The following is a 25872-nucleotide window of genomic DNA, read 5'->3' as shown; positions in this document are numbered from 1 at the left end:
GAGTGTGAGGCAGAGATGGGGGTAGGGTAAATGTTACAAAGCATTCTTATGTGCAAAGCAGGCATATTAGAGAATGCTAAACATTAGCCCTCCACATGCAAAAAAAGTACATGTTGACTTTGAAGCAGAGCAAGTGAGGACATGCAGGGAAACTTGAGGAAGATTCCAGTACAGTAGGAGGTTCAGATTAAGGTTCCTCAGGAGGTTCCTCAGGTGTGGAAAGCATGCAGGAGTGGATCCCAGGGCAGGTGATCCCCACTCATTTGGGGTTGCTTAGTGCACATATGCCAGTCTGTTAGGAGGTTTTCTCAGTGTTGCTGAAAGTGCAGCTGCTGGAGGTGTGGAGGGCAGATCTTTCAGACACTGTAAAAGCCTGATGTACAGTGTGTAACTGATTGCATTAAATACTGCAAATGAAGTTAAGATTCTCCATAGCATCCAGTTAGACTATGAAACCATAGATTTCAGTATCTGGCACATTTAAACTTTTTCCAAAGATCCCTGGTACTGTGAGCTTTCCGTGGCACACACTTTCTAGCTTCTCCAGGATTGCTATCTAGTCCTGACAGTAAGCATGATGAGTTCCATATAAGATCAGAGTACATTTTCTGATCTTTTGTTTGTTTGTTATTGTGAAAAGCTTGGAACTGCATGACCCTTAAACACAGGAATGACAATTGCTCTTTGAATAAATGTAAAGCAAATAGCAACTAGGAGGACCTCACTTTAGTGTGCAAGAGAGCTTCCTCTTCAATATGCTTTTCATCCCTGAATAAGCCCTGCAACAGTTTGGCTCACTACAGACATCTTGCATCTACTGTGCTACATTCATCCTTAATGCTAATATACTGCCATTTAAACAAACAACAAAAAAGCTAAGACGGTAAGTGATGGGGTGAAGCAGTCCCTTGAATTACAGGCAAAGCACATTAGAGAACAGAAATCTATGAAGGCCCAAAGAGGGACAAAACTTAATAAACATACGAAACATGAAATGATCTCTTGACTCCATATCCTTATTTCCCACATTACAGAGCTGGACCTTCACGTACAATGGTCTTTATCTTGCCTATTAAATATAGCCTGTATACAACTGGTGTTCGATGATGAGACATGCTAATAGCTCCCGTGAATTGTGTACATTTGAACTTGTCTTTCATGGGCGCATTTCCATTGATCCAGTGTGAGTCTCCCATCCCTTCCTACTAATAAAGAGAGTCTTACAGTGAAAAGCTTTGATGTCCCTCCACTCCTCTGCTCTCATTATATTTTTGTGTAATGGCTCTTGTAAAGCTATTTATCTCATAATATATCACTTTACCCAGCCTAACGTTGCACCATACTAAGCTAGAAAAATATCCATTTTTGATAGAAACATAATGTTCTATATCATACTGAAATACATATCTATATCCTGGCCTCCAAATGCATTACTTTTCATATGCAAATAGTATACAAAAAGCTATAAGAAGAGAAAATGTTGTCTATTCCACCCTCCCTCCGCTCAGAAAACCACATAGGTATAATTTTACTTGGCACATCTTTTATCATTTTTACTTAACTGAAACTCTGCAGATTACTAAATTGCTTTTAGTGCATATTACTCTACTAAACCATAGCTGAGCATTATGGGAACAAAGTAAAGGGAGTCTCGGGTTGGCACTCTTTCTCTCTTCTCCCCTTTGGCACAACCTGGAAGAATTGTTTGGAAACTTAGGCTTCCTTTTCAAATTAAGCACAGAATGCCATGTCACCCACATCAGGATGAATGATGGTTAAACGCAAGTACGGTTAGTGGAAACAAGCCAGCTTAAAAACATACTGCTTACCAAAGATAATTTAAACTATGGATTAACCACAATTTAGAGTTTGGATGACATGCCAAATTATGGCTAATATTCTATGGACACTGAACATTTCCAGTTTCCTCATACCCACACTAAAAGAGGAAGTGGGAGAGGCAAAAGCAAAAAGGCAAGGATCCATATGGCTCATTCTCCTAATGAGGCAAAGAGTGTGAAATCTTTTAGGACACAATCCTGTGCCTTTTGAAGGAGTGCTCCAAAGCTGGAAGTGCTTCAGATATCCCCTGTTCTATGGGAACATGGCTGGCAGAGCAGAAGGAGCCTTTCTCTCCTCATTTTTGTGTGCTGTATTGTTTTTCTTCTAGAGAGGCTTCTCAACCTGTCCGAAAAAGTCAAGCTGCCAACTGTGGCCAGAGAGGTCAAGGATAAGGTTGAGCAGCAGCAGCATCACTGTATTTTGAGCCAGGAAATGACCCACACATTTTAGGAAATTCATATCAAGGTCCTGCCTATTGATGTAGGTCTATTGATGTAGGGGTACAGGGGAGGGGCCCTGCGGCCTTCAAAGCGCCGGCGGCGCCCGTGGCCGGTGGCCTCGGGCCGGCGGCCAAAGGGTGACAGCCTAATGGTGGTGATGCCGTTAGGGACCGTTCAGGGCCGAGCGGGGGCTGGGCTGGCCAGGGGCTCTGGTTTGGGTTTGGGCTGTTTGGTTGTTGGTTGGTGGGAGGTTAAGGTGGGTGCGCTTTCAACTGTTTTAACCATTTTAATTGTTTTAATTGTTTTTAGTGGTTCATCTCGTGCTACAGTGTAGTATGTTGTCACCTGGGGAGCGCGTGGGCACCACTATTGGGGTGGTCATGGGCAATGGACGTTATGGTGTTGAGGATTTAACGGGTCCACATAGAAGAAGGAGGGACAGATGGTTAACACCTGTTCCTCCTTCTGGTTATTCCCCCAGCCAGAGGGTTCCAGGTAGCCCTGTCAACCACCCCCCGGGCCTGACAGTGCTGTTGCTTAATGCCAGGTCGGTCCAAAATAAAGCAACGCTCATCCACAATTTGATCGTGGATGAGAGGGCTGACCTGGCTTGTATCAGAGACCTGGGTGGGGGAAGGGGGAGATGTCGCCCTCTCACAACTGTGCCCGCCCAGGTTTCTGGTCCAGCACCGACCATGCCTGGAGGGGAGGGGAGGGGGGGTCGCTCTGGTTTATCGAGCTTCTATTTCCTTTTCGGGGCTTCCTGTCCTCTCAAGGCCGGGTCTGGAGTGCCTCCACCTGGTGTTGGGTGACCGAGACAGACTGGGGATTCTGTTGGTGTACTGTGCACCCTTCTGCCCAACAGACTCCCTGCCTGAGCTGACAGAGATCGACTCGGACCTGGTGTTGAGGTCTCCCAGGATGTTGGTCCTGGGGGACTTCAACCTCCATGCCAAGATGGTTCTGAACAGGGCGGCTCAGGACTTCATGGCCTCCATTATGGCCATGGTGCTGTCTCAACACATCAGTGGCCCAACCCATGAACGTGGACACACTCTGGACCTGGTTTTCTCAATGGGGCAGTAAGAGGGTGATCTGAGGGTGAGGAACTTATGTTTGACGCCCTTGTCATAGTCAGATCACTTCCTTGTGAGGCTTGAGCTTGAGAGCAGCCTTTACCTTGTAAGGGTGCGGACCCGATTGTGCTGGTCCGCCCCCAGAGTCGGATGGATCCTGATGGATTCCTGAAGGCTCCGGGGGATTTTCCGGTTGATAAGGCTGGTGCTCCTGTCGATGCCTTGGTTGAACTATGGAATGGGGAGATGACCAGGGCTATTGACACGATCACTCCTAAGCGTCCTCTCCCACCTGGCAGAGCCCGTTAATCTCCTTGGTATACACCTGAATTACGGGTGATGAAGCGGGTTGGGAGATGTCTAGAGCATAGGTAGAGGAGATCACGGGATGAATCTGACCGAACACACTTAAAAGCCCACTATCGGGCCTATGCTGTGGCGGTGAGGGCGGCGAAGAAGAAATTCTTCTCTTCTTCCATTGCCTCCTCACAATGCCGTCTGGCAGAGTTCTTTCGGGTGGTACAGGGGCTGGTAAATCCAGGTCCAAAGAGAGATCTAGTGCCACCTTCGAAGGCCCGCTGTAACGACTTTGCCAAGCATTTCAGGGAGAAAATTGCTCAGATTCGTCACGAGCTGGACTCTACTATTGAATCAGATTCTATTGGGGAGGTGCCAATGAAGCCGTTGAGTCCTCAACTGATGGATGAATTTCCGTTGTTGCAGCCTGATGATGTGGGCAAGCTGCTTGGACAAGTACATCCTACCACCTGCTTACTCGACCCTTGCCCATCTTGACTACTCAGGAATGTCAAGGATGGGGTTGTGACCTGGATCCTGGAGGTGGTCAACGCCTCTTTAAGAGACAGCTGGGTACCTGCCCCTTTAAAGGAGGTGGTAGTCCGGCCAGTCCTAAAGAAGGCATCCCTGGATCCAGAGGTGATCGCCAGTTATAGACTGGTGGCCAACATCCCATTCTTGGGCAAGATGCTAGAGCGGGTGGTGGCAGGACAACTCCAGGCACTCTTGGATGAAACTGATTATCTGGACCCATTTCAGTCTGGCTTCAGACCCGGGTACGGTACTGAATCTGCCTTGGCCACCTTGTACGATGACCTGTGCAGGGAGAGAGACAGGGGGAGTGCATCCCTGTTGGTTCTCCTGGACCTCTCAGCAGCTTTCGATACCATCGACCATGGTATCCTTCTGGATAGGCTAGCAGGATTGGGAGTTGGGGGCACCACTTTGTGGTGGTTCCGTTCCTATCTCAATGGCCGATTCCAGAAGGTGGTGCTGGGGGACTATGGCTCTGCGCCATGGCAGTTATGCCATCGAGTTCCGCAGGGGTCCATTTTGTCCCCCTTGCTATTTAACATCTACATGAAACCTCTGGGAGAGGTCATCAGGTAGTGTGGGCTGCAGAACCATCAGTACGCTGATAATACCCAGCTCTACCTCTCGTTTTCCACCAATCCAGGTGAGGCAGGGCTGTACTGAACCGGTGCCTGGCCGAGGTAATGGGCTGGATTGGGCCAATAAACTGAAGCGCAATCCAGACAAGATGGAGGTACTGTTGGTGGGTGGCTCGGGCTTCGGGGTGGGGGACTTGGGCCTTGTCCTAAATTGGGTTGCACTCCCTCTGAGGGATAGGGTTTGCAGCCTGGGAGTGCTCCTTGACCCGGAGCTTTCACTGGCGAGGAGCGCCTTCCTTCAGCTTCAGCTGATCCATCAGTTGTGTCCCTATCTGGAGAATGATTGCCTGGCGACAGTGACTCACACGTTGGTAACTTCCCAACTAGACATCTGTAATGCGCTCTACGTGGGGCTAACCTTGAAGATGATCCGGATACTTCAATTGGTGCAGAACAGAGCTGCCAGGTTGCTGACGGGGACTGGGCATTGTTCTCATATAACCCCAGTTCTCCGTCAGCTTCACTGGCTCCCTATTGAAGTCCGGGCCCAATTCAAGGTGTTGGTTATGACCTAGAAAGCCCTTAATGGCTTGGGACCTGGTTATCTAAAGGAACGTCTGCATCCATATATGCCCTCCCACCCCCTACAATCGGCAGCGGATGCCCTTCTCCAGGAACCCTCCGTGAAAGATATTAGGAGGGTGAGTACCCAGAGGAGGGCCTTCTCTGCAGTGGCACCGCACCTATGGAATGCGCTCCCCAGAGAGGTCCGCCTGGCACCATCATTATTTGCTTTTCGGCGCCAGGTGAAGACCTTTTTATTTAAAAGTTATTTTAACTGTTAATTTATTTTTATTGTATTTATAGATTTTAATATATATAGCCAAGATGGTACCAGTTTTTAAATTATTAATTGTATCTTTTTATGAATGTTGTGAGCTGCCTCAAGGCTTTGTTGCGATGGGGGCAGCATAGAAATGTTTTAAATAAGTAATTTTTTTTTTCACAGACACTGCCATTGTTATTCAGTTCTTAATGAAAATCTTAAAGGATTGAATAAAGTTTACAACAATATAAATACACCTAATAACAAGAGTGATGGGGCGATTATTGAAAATATGGTGGGGCCATCAGCTGAAGCTCTGATTCTTCTTTCCTGAGAACCCAGAGGCAATCACAGCCCTGAGAACGTTGGCCAGGGCAGAGAGGGGCAGTTTCACTTTCATTCTGGATTGGTGATGGGAAGGGGGAGGGCATCTAGTGGCAGACATGGCTGAAGCCCCAATCCTGAATAGCTCATTGCATCCATTTGGTTTTGCAGTTCCAGTCACCATGTTTGATACTGAACATAAAAGTATGAATGTCCACTGTATGAAAAGCAGTATGAAGCTACATGGCTTCCAGGAGAAGGTGAGGCAGGATGGGTGATTGGTGGTGACATGAAAAGCAAGGAAAGAACTGATACCTACACATATATAATGGCAAGTAGCACTTCAGAATGCTACTCTATTGCTGATAATAGAATCAACAATAATCATTAGTGCTTATTCTCTTTAACCATGACAGTACCAGAGGGCACACTGCTGAACATCAGCAAGGATGATCCCTGTACTGGATGAAGCCCAAAATCTATCTGTCTAGCAACTCTGGCTTTCTTTCAGCTGGTCTTAGATTAGATTGTGGCTCCACATGTGATTAACGTGCTAGAATTATATGGACAGGTAGATGGATGATGGAGAGTAAAACAGAACAAACAAAAATATGCTTTGTGAATCTGTAAGTTTCTGACTTTATGACAAAAAGCATCATTTAAACCACATCAGAATAATTATTTCCTTTGCAGAACAATATTGCATTTTATACAAAATACAATGCTTTGTAGGTAAATGATAGCTCCCACCAAAGTTGATATTCCTTGAAATGGAAAGGTACAACTAATAGTAGAAACCCTATAATATTAATTGGAAGCTATGTAAAGGCCTCCACGGTTGGCAACTAAAGATGACATTCCAGAATATTCACCTGTACATTTTCTTTACCCCAATCTCACCTTGAGTAATCTTAGATACTCTGAGACAAAACCACAAATGTCAGAAGTCTTGGTCATAGAGCAATTGAGGCAAGCTGTCCAGGCCTTTGGCAACAATGGGAAGATTTTATTGAGTTTTTCTTCTTAAACAGACAAGGTCACCAAATCCTAACCCATCTTTCCCTTATCCTGGTGTCTTGCTTGTCATATCCTCCTGTCTTTCTTACCTTTTCCCTATTTCATGTCATTCCTTGGTTACTTACAATGCATTTTTAAATATTTCTTTTTCTTCTATCACTGTCCCAGACAAATCCTACAAATTCTGCCTTCTTCCTAATGCCTCCTATTGTTCTAAAACAAACTGTCTTGAATGTTACCAGGACCACATCCTATCTCCTACCAGTGGTTAAAGCCCCCCAGAGCATTCAGAAATTCTCTGGAGGTCAAATCATATCCTGCTGTCTGCATGGTTATCACTGACTCAAAAATGGGCTAGGTAATTACGAATTAATGGTTTATCAAGTATATATATTCCTTTCCAAATAAATAGTCATGGCTGTTCCTTCCCAATGGTAAGCTCAAATTCAACATTTCCCTTTGGAAAGTGTAAGGGTATTGCTTGGGATTTATTTATTTATTTAAAGCCAGCAAATCTTAAACCTCCCACAATCTTATTAGACGATTTAAAGTTTTCACAATAAGCCTAGACAGCACACACATCTACTGGGAAAAGAAACCATCAACAACAAATCATATAGCAAATAGAAAGGGAAATAAATCTGGAAAAGATATTTCAATGCATGCAACTGCCTTCATACTCCTGGAATGAAAATGTGTGCAGCCAAACCTCCAGGTAACTTTATTTTCTATTTTCAGCATCATTCTAAAACATTTACTTACTTCCAGTCACTGCACAGACTTTTTATTGCTCTCAGATTATGCAACTATTGCAGCCCATCACTAAAAACTGAAATTCTAACCTTTCAAACATATGGTATGGTAAATGTGATCATTTTCTACTGGGATAACCTTCCCTTTAAGTGCTTTGTTCAGGTTTCTAGCGGGAATGACTAACATCTTAACATCTTAGCTGGTATGACAAAATTGCTGCAAAAAGCTGTGCCTAACACCTCCATAGTGCAAGTTTGCTTCAGCTTTTCATGTTTGTGCCTGCAAAATTACACTCTGGAAGAATTTAATTATCAAGGTCCACACAGTGCTACTCATACAGCCAAAAGGTAACACCAAAATATGGTGTAAAATATTATGTTATTAAGGAACATACATTCTTTTCCGGTTCTTTGTCACTTCACGAAAAGTTTAGTGAGTTATCAATAGCCATCGGCTCTTCCACAGTTTTTCTTCTTCATTTGGCAATGACCACTGCTGGAAGCACAAGTTGCTATGCCAAAATCTATATTCTCTCGCTTTCTCCCAGCCACTATACCACGACAAAATGATATTGTAACTACAATTTCAGTCTAGACCAGTGGAAGGCAACTTTTTGGGTGCTGTGGACACATTGGCAATTTGAGAAACTATATTGGGCACCAACACAAAATGGTCACCACGAGATATGCAATATGCCCTGTAACCTACCCCAAAACTGAGTGAAATGCAAAGGTGAGATCTGAGTGCAAACACACTAAACAACCCATTTGAACCTTCAGTTCTAACATGTTCCATAGCAATCCATAGGTGTTGGTGATGACCTATAAAGCCCTAAACAACTTGGGTCCTGGTTACCTGAAGGAGCGCTTACGTCCATATATGCCCACCCGCCCCCTGAGATCAGCGGGAGAGGCCCTTCTCCGGGAACCCTCCGTGAAGGAAATTAGGAGGGTGGGTACTCGGAGGAGGGCTTTCTCTGTGGTGGCGCCCAATCTATGGAATGCGCTCCCCAGAGAGGTCCGCCTGGCGCCGTCGTTATTTGTTTTTCTGCGCCAGGCGAAGAACTTTTTATTCAAACGTCATTTTAACTGTTAATAGTATTTATTTATTTGATTCTTTGGCCAGGGTAACTTATTTTATATTGTTAACTTGTTTTATGTTGTTAATTTATAGTATTTTAATTGATTTATTTGTAAGCCGCCCCGAGGCTTCGGCGAATGGGGCGGCATAGAAATTTTCTAAATAAATAAATAAATAAATCCCTACTGCACTAATAAAATACATTAATTAACAAGGCGACAGTGAGAGGCAGGACACTGCTGTCAAGGAAGGTGTTTGGGGGCACATTCTTGCCTGTGTCACCATGTTGCCAACCTGTGGTCTGGAATGTACATTAAAAACTTCATGTGAACTATAAAGCAAAATCACCCATATTCAGAGTAGAATTTTCCTTCTGACTGTGGAATGGAAATCCAACACAATGCATTACATCTGTTGCTGTCAATGCATTCAGTCTGTTGTCATCCATTTGCCTGGAGACTGGGGCAGGCATAAAAAATATCTAGTTAATTCATGAAAACCCAAGTACTAAGACGTGTAAGTGAAACTAGAAAAAGACACCACCGTTTCAAAATGGCAGGTCATTTGTGCCATCTTACCTCTTGACTGCAAACCATGACCACATGCCTCATTGACTCCTAATACACCTTGTCTTACAGATTCTGGAACCAGGACACACTGACTCCACTTGTGGACCTTCCAGCTGGAATTGCAAAAGAAGAGTTAAAAGGACATGCTCTGATTATTTTTTAAATAATAATTCAATAAATTGAGGCATCGTGTGCCTCTGGTTAATGTTTTTAGCTACAATAATTGACAGTTTAATTTATTCGGACACAATATATCAACCATCCTATGCTTATGATAGCTTTTAGAATGGTGGCCCTGTCTAGTAAAGCCTTGAACATATGAGTATGTAGAATTGCTTACAAACCAGTGTTTTGTAGGATGTCATTAATTCATGAAAAAAAACAAATCTGCACATCATGTTGAGTGGATCATTGGCTGATCCATAAGCAGTTTTGTCTTAGTTTTGTCTTGTGATATCATTGTGAATAAGTGTTGTGTTGTTGCTGCTGCTGTTTTAAACTGTATTATTGTCAAAGGAGTTTAGTCATTCTGATTTTTCTTTTCTTATTTACATAGATAGATAAAAACAAAATTATTTGTACACTTTCCTATTTATCATGAGAGGAATAATGTGCCTTGAACAATTTGCTTCTCCTCTCTTCTTTGGCATTGCCACAAGGAACTGAAAATTTTGTGGTTTCATTTTTTTTTAATAACCGTGGTTTGCTGTTTTCTCTGAACCCAACACATTGTGATTAATCATAACCATGTTTTGTCTGAAACAAAGAAACTTCAAAAATGGCTTATGAATCCGGTTTCTTTCAACATTCCATAGCTAAGATTTAGGGCTTGGCATACTGATTAATTGTGATTAATGCTAGTGAAAAGAAAAGTTGCTTCAGAGGCCAAGGAAGCATGCAAAGCCAAAGCTCACTTTGTCTTGATGCCATCACAAGAAGCCACAGTTTGCCAAAATGACTAAACCAGCTCCAAGTACCCATTGAGCATCAATCTAATGCAAACATTTCTATTTTCAAAAAGATTATTACATGAATAATTACGACATACAACTGAGGGCAAAACTGCATGTTTCTTTTTTTAATCAGCTGCCACTTATCTTTCTTTATTTAAAACTGAACATACCTAAACAATCAATTCTTCAAGAGCAATGCAAACAATTTATTAAGATAAACATTTAGAGTGCTTAAACATGCATTTATATATATGTGTATTCTATTGGGAGCTGGGTTTCTTTTATTTGTTTCAAGCAACAGTCTCTTTTTGAAGTTACAGCTAATGAACTATAGCCACAAGACAACTAGCCTCTGTTCATGAACAAAGTGGTTTAGTGAACCCAAATTAGAAACGACTTCCTCCTTTTGAACCCTCCTTTTCAGCAACCAGGGGCTCTACCCCTCTGAATGGGCCACTCAGGAAAAGGGCCAGCCTCCTAGGTTTAGGGCCAGCAGGCTCTCTAATTGGGCAGCCATTCCAACTCAAGGCTGCATCCAGTCAGGGAGTGGACCGCGCATGCTTGACTTGCTACCCTCCTTATCCCCCTCCCATTCCAATGGTCCATTCCAATGGTCTGCCTGAGCACCTGGAGGCAGCACACTTGAGGTAATCTCACCCTCCTCTGCCATCTCGATTCCCACGCTCCCTGTTCCCCAGATGTCACAGTCCTCATTCGAAGGATCAGTGCAACCCTGACCCTGGAAAGCATGCCAAGTATAACTGCCTTATCCATTCCCATCATTTGCATGCATGCACACAGCCAAGATTTGTTGCCTCACTGGATTTCCCAATTTGTCAAATTATTCTTTTTCTTACCTCATTATGCAATCAGTATCTTTCTATTGTAATGTAATTTGTATTTACTATAGGAAAGTTGCTATAAACTTAAAGGAATAAACCTATAAAGGAATAAACAATTGCTATAAATCTCTAAAGGAATTAGCAGTTTGCAATTAATAACTGCAGTTTGCATCAAGAGATCTCATGAGTGAGCTCAAGAATCTCTAAAACAGCACGAGAGGCGGCAGATGGAAATCAACTGTCTGCTTCCAGATGGCAAAACCCTCCACCGGATAAAAGGTCCCTTCGAAACAATCAGAAAGGCCTATTTCACTCATGGAAGGCTTCCTTGGGAGTCAAATGACCAAGCCAGTGGGACATAATGGTTATAGTACTGGACTGGGAATTCAGGATAGCTAGTTTCTGGTCCCCAGTCAGCAATAAAGCTAACTGGGTGACTGTAGGCAAGTCATTGACTCTTAGCTAACCTACATCATAGGACTGTTGCGAGGATAAAAGGATTGGGGGAGGCTAACATAAGATGCCCTGAGTTCCTTGCAAGAGGAAAAAGGGCAAGATGAAAATGCAACACCACAATCCAATGTAAAATATTTAAATATAATAGTGTGATGTAATAATGCAATATAATTACAATAATAACTGATGGAATGAAAATAATTTGTCTGGCACCAATGGATTATAAATTGGACTTTCTTATCTATCACACTTTCTTATTTCTTCAGAACACTCATGCAGCCATGAATTGCTCTTCCAAGTCCTGATCTAATAATATCGTTTATAGGAATGTGGTATAAGGTACCATCACTTGTTCCAGTCTCATCCCATACATTTTAATCTCGTTGGCCAACATAGCTATTTGTTCAGGGAAGTGGACCAGCTCTTGTACACTGGCACTAAGGAATATTGTGATGCTAGAATTTCAGCATCACTCTGATGAATTTGCACAATTCAAGTTGAATCCAATTCACAGTCAACTGGGTTCAACATGAGTTGGACACTGCAGTTAATGCAGTTGCACCAACAGTGGTGCCCAGAGCACTGCATGCTCCAGTTTTATTGGAAGAACTTCAGTTATCGAGGCCTGAAAATATGGACAAGGTGCCAGATCAAGGCCAGTCCTCCACCTGTATGCTTGACCCTTGCCCACCATGGCTTATTACAAGAACAAAGGAAGAGGTTTGTACTTGTGTCCAAGAGCTGTAAAGGCCTCCTTGAGGGAGGGAGAGGTGCCAGCCTCTTTTTAAAAAGGCTGTAATTAAGCCACTCCCAAAAAAGCCTAACCTGGACGCAAAGGATGCTAACAACTATAGGCCAGTGGCCAACATCCCCTACCTGGTAAAGGTATTTGAGTGGGTGGTAGCTGAACGTGCAGATCCATTTCAGTCAGGCTTCAGACTTGGTTTGGAATGAAAACTGCCTTATTTGCCCTGTGAGATGTCATTTGCCAGGAGAAAGACTGGGGTGGTGCACCCCGCTGACTCTACTGGACCTTTCAACAGCTGTCAAGACCATCCACCTTAGTATCCTTCTGGCTGGGCTAGGAGGAGGAGGCACTGCATTGCAGTGGTTCCATTCTTACCTGACTGGCAAATTCCAGAAGGTTGTGCTGGGGGGATATTGATCTGCGCCATGGCAGTTATTCCATGGGGTGCCACACGGTCTCCTATGCTATTTAACACTACCAGAAACTGCTGGGGGAGATTATTCAGAGTTATGATCTGAAGTACCACCAATATGCAGCTGACACTCAGCTCTACCCCTCCTTTTCCTCAAACCCAGGTGAGGCAGTGGTCACTCTGAGTCAGTGTCTAACCATGGTAATGGACTGGATGAAGGCCAACAAACTGAGATTTGATCCAGACAAGACGGAAGTGCTGTCAGTGGGTGATTTGGCTATTTAGTTGATATTAAGACCTCTTTTGGATGGGGTTGTACTCTTGCTAAAGGACAAGATTTGTAGTTTGGGGGTGCTCCCGGATTCAAAATGTCACTTGAGGCATAAGTGAACCCAGTAGCACAGGGCAGATTAAGCTTTTATCAGATTAAGCTTATATACCAACTACGACCCCATCTGGTCAGAGAGAGCCTAGTGACAGTTATCCACTCTCTGGTAACTTCTCATTTGGATTACGCCAAAGTGCTGTACGTGGGGCTGCCTTTGAAACTCTAACTGCTCCAAAACAGGACAGGGATACTGTTAATGGGGAATGGGAACATATGGAAACTTATTACGCCAGTCCTCTTCCAGCTGCACTGGCTGCTGGTTGAAGTAAAGGTCTGATTCCAAGTGCTAGTATTCACATTCAAAACCTTAAATGGCTTAGGCCAGGTTATCTGAAGGAACACTTTGTCCCATATGTGCCTACCCAGGTCCTGAGGTCATTTTTGGAGGTCCTTCTCCAGGAGTCCCCTCCAAAGGAAAGGAGGTGGGTGGCTACCAGCAGAAGGGCCTGACACCTACTATGTATTCCATTCAGTGCCAAGTGAAAACCTTTTAATTTTCCCAGTATTTTAAAAGTTTATTTTTTAACTTTAGCTTTGATATTGCATTTTACCCTATACTACTACTATGCTTGTAGTAGTACAGGGTAAAATATACATTAATTCAGTAGCAATTGCTTTGGTTTTGCTGTTTTATGTTAATTTTTGTTGTTTGTGTGTTTTTAACTTTTGTTAATCGCCTAGAGAGCCTCAGCTATTGGGATGTATAAAAATTATGTAAACAAACAAATAAATACTGTTGGGTATTTGTGCTGGTGGAAGAATCAGCAACTCTACTCTATAGACCTGCACAAGAACTTGAACATAATGATGGTCTCCAAAAATCAGGAGGTCTCCAAAAATCCTCTGTATCAAGATTGGGGAAGCTCAGGATGCTGTTGGAATACAACTTGGACAATGGCTAATGATCAAGATGATGGGAGTTGCTACCCAGCAACATAAGGAAGAGAAAAGCTTCTCCACCCATTGTATATACTGAAAGGCAAGCTAAATTGCTATCTAGTAACAGATGTATTAAGTAATAAAAGTATTTTCAAGAAAGGGTTTTAATTTCCAAATATGAAAAGCAGTATATATTAAAATTCAATGAATGCTGAGTTAATGAATGCAGTGTTGAAAACCCATATTTATAGATACTTTAGATATGTAAATTATTTATTTACAGTACCTGTATGTAGGACACAGAGGGATATCTTCACAATCTCTTTCTTCAAACAAGGTGTCTGGGCATTCCTGTCCTCCATTCACAGCATCTTGAAGGATAATCCTATAGCGGGACTGTTTTGTTGTAGAACCATTACCTGAGGGATTTTTCAAAAGTGTAGCAAAATGTTTTTCTTGGAAGGATAGTTAATTTCATGCATTAGTGATCTTGCCGTTTACCTGAAAACTATCTAACTTAAGATTCTGCCTTTGGTAATATTGCATATAGTAAAACATATTACACAGTTCCCATTTTTTACAGCATTAAGGATTCTAGATAAAATGTGATCAGGATAGAGACAAACTGGCCCTATTTTTCCTACTGGAGAAAATTACCCTATTTAAGTGATGCTCCTGGTCCTACTCACAGAGCTCTACGATGGGGGTGGTGGTGGTAGTGGTGATGGTTTCCATTACGGTTCAGTATGAACAATGATTTCCATAAATACCACTCTATGGAATTATTCTAAAATGTAGCTTTGTAGAATAAAATATATTTCCAAGAAGAAAAGAGCCAGAGATAAATGCACCTCTGGATTCTACAACATTATATTCTGACAGACTTACATACATAGAAGGGGCCGTGCTGTTTGAGGATAGCAGCTCAAGAAAAAAAGAAAGATACAACTCTGTTCCTGATACATGTGGACAGTATCTGGCTATTGTGAGATGCATGGGGTAGCAACTCTAATGGATTAATGCAATTAATGCAGTGCAAGCACAGAACTTGATGTGAATGTTTTTTCATATCGAAAAGCTATGCCTCCAAGCGTGGCATTATAGGTATCATTCTAGTCATACATAATGCCTTGTTACTTGCAAGTTGCTCTTAATATGGGACTTGATTAAGACAAAAATATGGCACAGAGCCATATGATACACAGTACCACTCTACCTTCTTCAAGTTTTATTTGCATGAGCATACAATTCATGAATGTCTTCCACTAACAATAGCTTCCAGTTTCATCCATTCTTGGGAACAAGGGGAAATATTACTTAACAGTTTTGGATTAAGACGAGGCATGAACTGAAAAAGAAAAAGACCCTTTTCTGTGGACAGCAGGCTAAATAGGAGCCAACAATGCAATGCAGCTGCAAAAAGGGCAAATGCTATTTCGGGATGCATTAATAGAAGTATTACTTCCAAATCATGAGAATAATAGTTCCCCTATGCTTCTCACTAGTCAGATCTCATCTGGAATATTCTAGTTCTGGGCACCAAGATTTGAGAAAGATGCAGAAATATTAGAGTCTAGAGGAGGGCACAAAAATGATCCAGGGTTTGGAAACACTGCCCTTTGAGGAGAAAGTGAGAGAACTGGGTATGTTCAGCCTTGAGAAGAGAAGAATGAGGGGTGACATGGTGTTCCTCTATCAGTACTTCAAAGACTGTCACAAAGAGGAAAGTCAAAAGCTCTTCTCACTGATACCAGAGTGTAGGTCAGGGAATAATCAACTCAAGGGGGAACAAGCCAGATTCAGGCTAGATATCAGGAAAAGTTTCTCACTGTCAGAGCAATACAACAATGGAACCAGTTGCCTAGAGAGGCCATGGACTCTCCCACACTAGAGACATTCAAAAGGAAATTGGATAGTCATCTGAGTGGGATGGTATAAATTGGTGACCTGAAAAAGCAGAGCAGGAGGTTGGACTTGATGACTTTCTTGGCCTCTTCCAACTCAACTATGATTCTATGATGAAACTATGGTTCAGAATTGGTTTAATATACCTAGCATAACAGACAAAACAGAAATCTATAATTAAATGAGGTGTTCTAGTGTGTTTACTCTTGCAATGGAGGGAGGACCAAAGGGCTATATACACATTCACGGATGTTGTGCATATCTGTAATTGTATATCTATGCATTTCTATGCTGCTATATGTTCCTCTAGACCAGGTCATTTTGTGTTTTTCCAAGGTTCCTCTGAAACAGAGGCCAAACTTGATATCACAATTATTATTACTTTCTTATTCATTGTAGCTTGCAATAAATACAGATAAAATGTTCTTTGCTGATGAATTAATCTGGGATTATATCTCTCATCTGTTTAATCCAATCAAACATTCTCAATATTTAGCATAAATAACAGTAAGATTGTAAATCTGAGCAAATTATTCCTCTTCCTTGTTAAATCTTCTGCAGTATTTCTATTGAATTACTCCTTTCTTATCTTATCCCTATTTGAGTAAACTGGTGATATTATTTTAAAGTTAATAGCAATCCTTGAAGAATAAGGATGCAAAAATGAACATATCCCTGTTAACTATAACCTCCAAACCATGATGTTTTCTATTGCATTTATTTTTTAGTAATAACTGAAAATCGCATGTTGTTGTCCAGGTCAGTTAACTGTGCCTCCCACTCCTTATATTAAAACAAACCAAACATCCTTTTTCACTTATTATTTGGTATTTAGTTAAATAAAATGCTAATTTATTCCTATTTGTTTATAGCTTCTCCTTTTACTTGTCCTAGGTGGCGCAGTGGTTTAAACCGCTGTGCTGCTGGGCTGGTTGATCGAAAGGTCGCCGGTTCAAATCTGCACAATGGGGTGAGTTCCCATTGCTCCGTCCCAGCTCCTGCCAACCTTTGAAAGCATGCAAATGCAAGTAGATAAAAAGGCACCACTTTGGTGGGCAGGTAACAGCGTTCCGTGCACCTTGGTGTTTAGTCATGCCGGCCACATGACCACAGAGACTGTCTGTGGACAAACGCTGGCTCCCTCGGCTAGGAAACGGACATGAGCACCGTCCCCTAGAGTCAGGCATGACTGGACTTAATGTCAAGGGGAAACCTTTACCTTTACTTCTTGAAATTATCTTTATATAGGCCACTGTGGGTCTTTCAGAGAGAAGGCATGTTCTGCTACCTATCTGAAGACACTGTATGGCAATTGCATTTTTTCCCTCCTTAATGGACTTTCCACAGTAGAGAAGAAAAAGGCTGACAAAGTGGTGGAGAAAAACAGAAAGGTTACGAGTGGAAAATGACATTGTCTGGCTCTCACATAAAATTTTCTGAATGCGGAAGGGCCATCAAACTATTAAAGCCTTGTCTGGATGCACCCTACATCTTTTGATGGTAAAACTGTACATAATATATTAGCAATAATTTTAATTAAGTTCAGATTGTTCAAGTGCTATATAAGGAGGCTATATAAAAAAAGGTATTGGTGATTTTACATGGATCAGTTTCTACATTTCACTTCCAATTCCTGTCTTCCTACCTTTGTCATTTCCTGAAGCACAAAGTCATTGATAAAAATTTAAGGTGCATGATAATTCTTTGCCAGAATACTATCGGATGGCATTTAACTGAAGGGCAAGCAATAGGTGGAAAGTTGGACACCTACTTCCCAGTTCAGTTCTTCAGATTTTATCTGATGAAATGGATTTGCTCCACTGCCATCATCTGATTTCATTTAAATGTTGTTTGCCTAAACTCTCATTATTTTGCTACACATATTTAATTTTATAGCTAACATGTCAAAGCCGGTCATGTTTTGTCTGCAGTTCAGGCATTCAACTGTTTATTGTGTTTGTTAAATAATCCTTTCTATTTCATTCATATGCATACATCATGGGGTGGTTTCTAAATTTCCAATCATGCTGGGTTTTTAATTGTGCAGCACAAATTAAAGAACTTATGGTGGAGCCAAAGAAACAACGAATCTAGTGAGCAACAAAATTCTCATAACTCAGCTTTAATTTAGAATAATATTAAATGAAAAACACTGTCGATGAGGTTAAATAATTAGTTTGGAGATTTTTTTAATTGTATAGGATTATTTAATAAACAAAGTAATTTACTAGCTAATTTATTCTCCTTATCTATATACAGTTCATTGAAAAAGTAAAAACAACAACAACAAACCTCAACTAATTAAAAACAGTATTCACTGTTTTTTAATGACCTAGGACATTTATTAGAACATCTTCTGCATGTACTGTAATTCAACAACAGAAATTATTATACAAGCAGAACATATGAAAGCAAAGGTGAAAATAAGAGTTCAATTCAGACAATTAAGCAGATAAAGAATTAGCCATCACAAGTAAAAGCATGCATAAAGCACAGAAAAAAGAAAAGCACAAGCACAGAAAAAAAGATATTCTGGTGAGAAACTATATTTAAATTAGAGACAGAAAATGCTTCGTCTCATGAGGGGAGGAGCAACCTTAAGCTGTGTTTTTAAAATGTATGACATTTTTCTTAAGTTTTGAGCTCTGCTATATTCTCAATACTCACTGAAAATTAAATTCCACATGACAGATTTGTGTAGTCGCTCAGTGCAAGTGGGGCACATGCAATGCACCATGGTATGGACCTGGATTTGTTTCCTATTGAATATATGGCAATATCTCTATTATTGCTTTGCTGTTTCTGCCATCTTAATTAATATCTTCATTTATGGTATGGAACTGTACTTTAGGAAATGGGCAAACATAAAACAAAGTTAAGTTAAAAACAACTTAGTAACTTAAAGAATTGTAACATATAAAGTTACAATAAATAGCATTCTGGCATGAATATGAAAATGTGACAGTACCAGAACTGGTCCTAAAGTAAAATCTGACAGCTTTCCAAATCATTGCTTTGTTAAATGCATAAAACATCAAAGAGTCCATGCTACAAAGTTTAGTGTGTCACTGCCTATTATGCCACAGCTGGGCCACGTGCAACTTGCAAAGTAGGAAATGGGTTATATATTACCTATGCTATCTGGAAACATTTAATATTTTATCTGTCAATAAAACTGTAGGATATTAAGCAAAACATTATGCAATTATACCAGTACAGCTCTGCATATGTTGTTCCTTTGACTAGCAGCTAACCTAGTTGGGACAAGCCAGACTAAGATGCAGGCAATGTACACTTTCATGTAGCTAGCCTCTGTCTGAAAGCTTGAGAAGTCTTGGAATTGTGTTGTGTGGAGAAAATGTAATATTTCCTCTCTATACAGATCCTGAGAAAAAGCACCTCCCTGAAGGAAGCCATTTAATTTCAAAAGAAGACTCTGTTTGTACCCCAATGGGTGCTTCCTTGATAGGATATTACCTTTGCGCAGACAGGTCTGATAGCTGGCAGAGAAAGAGTAAAGGTTTCTTATAGTTACCCCCAGCATCCTGCACAGGCTTCCAAGTGGTTCCTATGGCAAAAGCATGCATGGTTCACTCATAGCCAATTCAGAGGCTCCCAAAGGGAAAATCGGCTAGAGCCCTATGGCTGCTATGATGCCCAGACAAGGCAAAGGCTGGTGGCTGGGGGGGCTTACAGCCCATCCAGCAACAGGAAAACAAGCCCTGGACCAAGTCGAGAGGTCATCATGACAACCAATACCCAGAGATGACAATTATGCTAATTGCGTAGCTCTCCACCTCCACCACAAGGAGGGAAATGAATGTTATAATGGCTTATTTTCCCTCTGGTCAGTCCATCCAAATAAGGCCTTATATGTTAGCAAATCTGGTAAACATTTTGGTAAATTACAAGTGCTGACAAAGCAAATACCATTGCACCAAATGCTGATCCACAAGATCATCACATACATGATCCATAGGCTGTGAATTTGAAAGGATGTCAAATGATATCAAATTCATCCGGTACTGAAATTTTGATGTGACCTTCCCCTACTCCAAAACTGTATCAGGCTGTTATTTGGGGTGACAAAACAGGATAGCTGAAGGATGTGCAGCTTTCTTTCCAAATTCTATTGCCTTTGAAGTGGCTTACCATGTTGGCAAGTAGTTGGGCAGCGTGTCCATTCACTGAAAGGGGTCACTATGCAATCTTTTTGGCATGGCAGCAGACATGGACGGACTGTTTCTGGTCTGATCGATTCAGGACATCTGTCAACAGAATGGTAAGTTTAGTCATGTGATCCATAAACACCTGAAAAGAACTTTGGAAAAATGATCTCCATTCAGCCCGCACATTTAGGCTTACCCCAAGAGTCCCCATAGAAGCAGTGGCGTTTTCTTCTAAGTAGACATATATAGAATTACACTGGTAAGCTTTAACTAAAGGTTATGCTTAATGAAACATCCTCTGTATATGAAATGCCAGTAAATTCAAGGGTGCAAGCTATAGCTGCCTACATGGTATGTTAGAATCTAGAGGCCTTTGAATTGTGGTGCTGGAGGAGACTCCTGCGAGTCCCTTGGACTGCAAGGCGATCAAACGGGTCAGTCCTAGAGGAGATCAACCCTGACTGCTCTTGAGAAGGCCAGATCCTGAAGATGAAACTCAAATGCTTTGGCCACCTAATGAGAAGGAAGGGCTCCCTGGAGAAGAGCCTAATGCTGGGAACAATAGACGGCAAAAGAAGAAGGGGATGGCAGGGAATGAGGTGGCTGGATGGAGTCACTGAAGCAGTTGGTGTGAGCTTAAGTGGACTCCGGGAGGTGGTGGAGGACAGGAAGGCCTGGAGGAAGGTTGTCCATGGGGTCACGATGGGTCGGACACAACTTTGCGACTAACAACTACAACAACCAGTCTGTCAATACGCCAGAAAGAAGTTATGCCAGTATATAAAAGCGAACTGGCTAGCAGATATGTTGTTGGCTAATAGTTTCTTTGGCCTTATTTGCAAGGCTTATTAAATGATTATATTGACATTTCCTAGTGAATTAGGAGTTATTGTAACTCATTTACAGGTCACTCATTTACAGGTCACCTGTATTATGATAATGATCAGATTAATTGTCTCTTCAAGGCAGCAGGTTGGAGTTTGTAATTGGGCACCTGGATCAGCTATTCCATAAAATATAGAAAAGAGTTGTCTTTTGCCATCTTCACATATATAGTCTTCCACTAATTGCTCTTTTTGCTGTCTTCCTCCTATTTGCACATCTTTCCCCACATTTCTATAGCTTATCAATTTCTGACTGCTGGCCAAGAAAACTTTTTCCCCCTGGGGCTCTCAATGTATAATGTGAATAAAATTCATGTGTCAGCAGTTCCTAATTTGAATTATTAGAGGGACGTTGAAGGGGCAGCTCTGTGCAACGAGGAAGATCAGTGATTCTAAATGGGACAGTGAAAAAGAATTAGCTTTCAAAGTCTTAATTTCCAAGTAGATAGATTGCTGGAGAAACACCCACAACAGAAAGAAAACATCTAACCAATCAGGATCTTAATCACTGACAGCTTTTAAAGTATAGTAGGAACTAAACACAGATTGTGTAGCACAGCTTCTTCTGTATAGATACTGTTATATAACATTTAATAATGTCAAACAAAAAGTGTTTAAAATCAATCCAAGTGCAACAGTGAAATACATTGTTTTAATAAGTGTGTATATTGTTCTGAGATGAATTCTCAGTTTATTATGCCTTTTTTTCTTTTGTTTTCATTATCTCTTTGAAATTTATTTCCATGGACAATTCATTTTTCTCTCCTCTTGGAGGTCTGTAAAATGCAAAATGAATTTAGCTCCCACTTTCTTCAAAGTAAAAGGAAGAAAAATCCTCATTTCATAAATTCAGCGCTAACATAAATTGAATATTTATGCAGATACATAAATCTTCTTCTTGAAGTTACCCTCCGGTTAAGCATTGCTATAGCAGCTTTCAGAGAAGCCCTGGATGTTTAAATTTTCATAAATAGTCGAATGCAATATAATAAGCAGATCTAGTCACAAATGATTTTTCTACTCATTATCATGATTAAATTCACAAATCCATACTTGGACGCCATAAGTCTTTAGCACCAAAAGCTCCACATGTGTTTGAAGGAATCAAGGACAGGAAGCTTAGCAGAGGGTCAGGGACTAAAAGCTTTATTCTGCAACAAGCTGCATCCTCAGCAAACTCACATCACCAATGCTCAGGTTAAAGAATAGTGTGCGTCAATATTGTATCTTCTGGTATAAAATGGTCATCAAATGTGATATTTTTGTGCAAACATCCTAGTCTAAGTGTATTACACTGAAGAATTCTCACCACAGCTCCCCTGCCCACATGTTGGATGCTAAGCTTACAGCCTGTGGGTTTCCCTCTGATACAACTTGACAAACTGGGGACACTGCCAAGAGAAACGGTGTCTGTCATCACAGCAGCAGACGCTTAAATTGCTTGAGAGGATGAGCTGCACTGGAGAAGCGGGACCAGGGTCCAACATTTCATGGAGAGGAGGTCTTCCATCTTCCTGAATAAAGGGAACCCGGTTTGTGGTCTGAAGGCTACTTGGTGATAGGTAGTAATCTAGACATGAAAAAGCAGGTCCAGAAGTATCAGTTCCTCTAGTTGCTATTCATAACTAAAGGAATGGTCAGAACTATAAATATTCCAATTTTGGCTGGCCAAACTATACTTTTTAGGCCATGCAGGAGTAGTAAACATGCCTAGAGCAGACTATTGGGGATGAATAGCTAAAAAGAGCTAAAAAGACTCTTGGAAAGTTCTAGAACTGTTCTCCAGTGACCCAGTTCACATGCTGTATTGGAAATTTCTGGTTTGTTTCACCTAGAATTCCTAGCTTCGCAAACAACCAAGGAATTGTGTAGAAAAAGCATGTTTGTTTTTAATTAACAATCCATGAATGCCTGAAATCTTGGTTATTTTATGACCTATGAATCCATAATCTTTACATAGTGTATGAGTTAAATAACCCAGAGCTAAACTAGCAACCAATCACAGCCAATTTTTGGGTTAACTTTGAATTGTTCAACTTTTAAACAACCCAGAGTTTCTAGGTTTGCGTGGCACAAAACAACACAGAAAGAGAGCTCCTAGGTGGCTGCTAAAAAAAGAAAGAAAGACATTATGAGTCAAGAGCTCACATGCTGTTCCCCACAATTCCTGGTTTAATTCACATGCCTAGGTCAGATTACTGGGGATGATGACCAGCTAAACAGACACTTGGAAAGCCCTGGAAATGGAAAGAACAGAGCAAAGCAGAGCAGTGAAATAATAGAAATAACTGGATAACAGAAATGCTTGATGCCTTGCCTTAAACACCTACAGTCCACCACTCCTTGTGGCCAGAGTTTTATTTTGCTTTACTATTCCCTTTCCTCCCCACCCTCCACCCCACCTCAAACACTCACACAAATTTATTATTATTTATTATTTATATATTACAAGCATTTATATCCCGTCCTTCTGCTAAGTGCTCAGGATGGCTTGCACAATATAAAATTGCAATGGTACCATAATAAAACCTCAATTATTAAAACAATATAAAACAACACATCATGAACTTAGAAAAGAAAAAAAGGGGGAAAAGAAATACATATAGAGTACACAATAGCTAAGAGCATACAAGGCCAGAGTGACAATGGTCTGCTAATATTATATGGAATTTGCTAACCTACACACATCATGCTTTCTAGCACTTGCTGTTTTCATCCTCAAATAATTATGATGCTTAATTATAGCTGGAGGGTCAATAGGTTGCCCCAGCCACACAATGAATTCCTGTCAAGGGTAGGGACTGAATTAGTTACTCAGATTAAGCGAAAGTTATACTGAGGTCCAAAATGTACTTAGCTCCATTGATAGAAGGTCAGAAAGCATGTATTGCTTTCCTGCTCTTTTGCTGGTAAGACTGAATAATTAAACCTAAAATGGGAATCCAATTAACTTTCCTTTTGGCTGTTTCCTAAATCCTGTTCTCAACAGGACAGAAATAGGTAGCATTCTGCTGGTACAGGCCTGGGCTTGTCTCTCCTTCTAGTAGGTACTGGCTTATGTACTGGCTTGTCAAGACACATTCCTTGAATTTTGCTTAGTTTTAAGATGAGTACCATATATACAATTATATAAGATGACATGTGCATAAGACAAGGGCAATATTAGGGGTGTTTTTTCTGGTGTTTGTCTTACACTGGGCATACAAGAACCCCCATTTTTTGCTTCACTATTTTTCAGTTTCAAGGGTCATTTTATGCCCCAATAATATGGGAATAACATGTGGAACAAATGACCAGGAAGCATGTTCCAGAAAAAAATACCCACATATATCAGCGTATAAGGTGACTTGCATATAAGATGAGGACAATGTTTTGAGCTATTTATATATGTTGGGCAAATACGTGACAGTCCCCAATTTTTGCTTTGCTATTTCCACTTTCATCTTATATGCTGGTCATCTTATATGCTGGTAAATACAGTATCATCTTCCTATCTTTTGTTATAGTAAAACAGAGAAGTAGCTTCCCAGTGGGAAAGGTTGGATCCCCACAGATTATTGGCCCACTTATCTACATCACTTTGACTCCAAGAACAAGCTTCCAAGTGTTACCATAACAAGTGTTCCAACAAAGGACAATGCTGTGTCAAAAGGTCCTTGGCTGGCAAGTGTTATGCTAGCTGAATTCCATGCTGTATCCTTTTAAAGTAAATCCAGAGAGAGGAGGGATTTGACTTTTAAGTTCAGAGCACACTGGAGCTGGTTCAGAGCACACTAGAGCTTCCCCAATCAGGAACGAATGAATGAATGAATGAATGAATGAATGACTTTATGTTGGTCATGGACCAGTAAAACCCCAGGCATAGACGTTATATATTCCTGTTTACAGTGTCATCCTAAACTTCAGAATACTTTTGCATTTTAATTTTTAGTGGAGGCACCAATCTCTGTCCACTAGCAAATAAACATCCTGCTAGTTAACTGAATCTATGTTAAGATTCTAAAACATCTTTTTCCCTATATGCCCTCCTGCCCCTTAAGATCAGCAGCAGAGGCCCTCCTCTGGGAACCCTCCTTGAAGGAGATCAGGTGACAGAGTACTCGGAGGAGGGCTTTCTCTGTGGTGGTGCCCCGGCTATAGAATGTGCTCCCCAGAGAGGTCTGCCTGGCGCAGTCATTATACACTTTTCGGCACCAGGTTAAGACATTTTATTCAACCAATATTTTAATGTTAATAGCCCTTAATTAGTGTAATCATTTTATCTATTTAACTTATTTTAATAACTTCATTTTATTTATCCAAGTCATGGTATAGATTTTTTGGGGGGATATGTTTGTTGCATTTATAGATTTTATTGTAAGCCGTCCAGAGACAAAAATGATGGACGGCCTATAAATATCCTAAATCAAATAAATAAATAAAAGACTGTAACCTGTACTTCAATATTTTTCCATTTATTTAACTGATTAAAATAAAAGTCTGTAATCCTTTGGAAGTCATCTGGTTAGTTTGGTGTGGTTCTGTTAGTTCAGTGAAATCCAAATAGATAAGTTTTCGCTCCTCTCCAATTCAGTAAATGTTGGCCCTTACCTATGTGCACTGTGCTTTGTGGCAGAGTGTCTAAATACTAGATTGAAATTGGACTGACTTCCATTCTAATCTGATTTACTAACAGTAACCTTGTCAGAGTCAAGAAAAGGAGGAAAGGCTCCCTAAAGCAGTCCCGCTTCCATAATATTATCCTTCTGAGCCAACACTTGCTCATATTTACCTCTCTTTTCCAGGGAACGATGCAAATCTACTGGGCCATGGTAGATAATCAGTCTTCAGGAGTTCCTGCAGTCTCAGTCTCTCTCTCTCTCTCTCTCTCTCTCTCTCTCTCTCTCTCTCTCTCTCTCTC

The 25872-nt window shown here is 41.1% G+C and overlaps 1 protein-coding gene across 1 annotated transcript in view; it reads right to left on the bottom strand.

Moving 5' to 3' along the window:
* The window catches only part of THSD7B (thrombospondin type 1 domain containing 7B), a 393302-nt gene that overhangs the window by 163506 nt on the left and 203924 nt on the right, over window positions 1–25872 (bottom strand). Inside the window, exons 9-11 of the mRNA XM_044438217.1 lie at window positions 20072–20187; window positions 14301–14433; window positions 9346–9449 (exon numbers count right to left, since the gene is read on the bottom strand). Coding sequence (XP_044294152.1) covers window positions 9346–9449; window positions 14301–14433; window positions 20072–20187 — 353 coding nt within the window. The remainder of the gene's footprint in view (window positions 1–9345; window positions 9450–14300; window positions 14434–20071; window positions 20188–25872) is intronic.

The sequence above is a fragment of the Varanus komodoensis genome, unplaced genomic scaffold (genome assembly GCF_004798865.1).
Source record: "Varanus komodoensis strain SLA01 unplaced genomic scaffold, ASM479886v1 scaffold32, whole genome shotgun sequence".
NCBI classification, from domain to species: Eukaryota; Metazoa; Chordata; class Lepidosauria; order Squamata; family Varanidae; genus Varanus; species Varanus komodoensis.
This window is presented reverse-complemented; position numbering and strand designations above follow the sequence as displayed.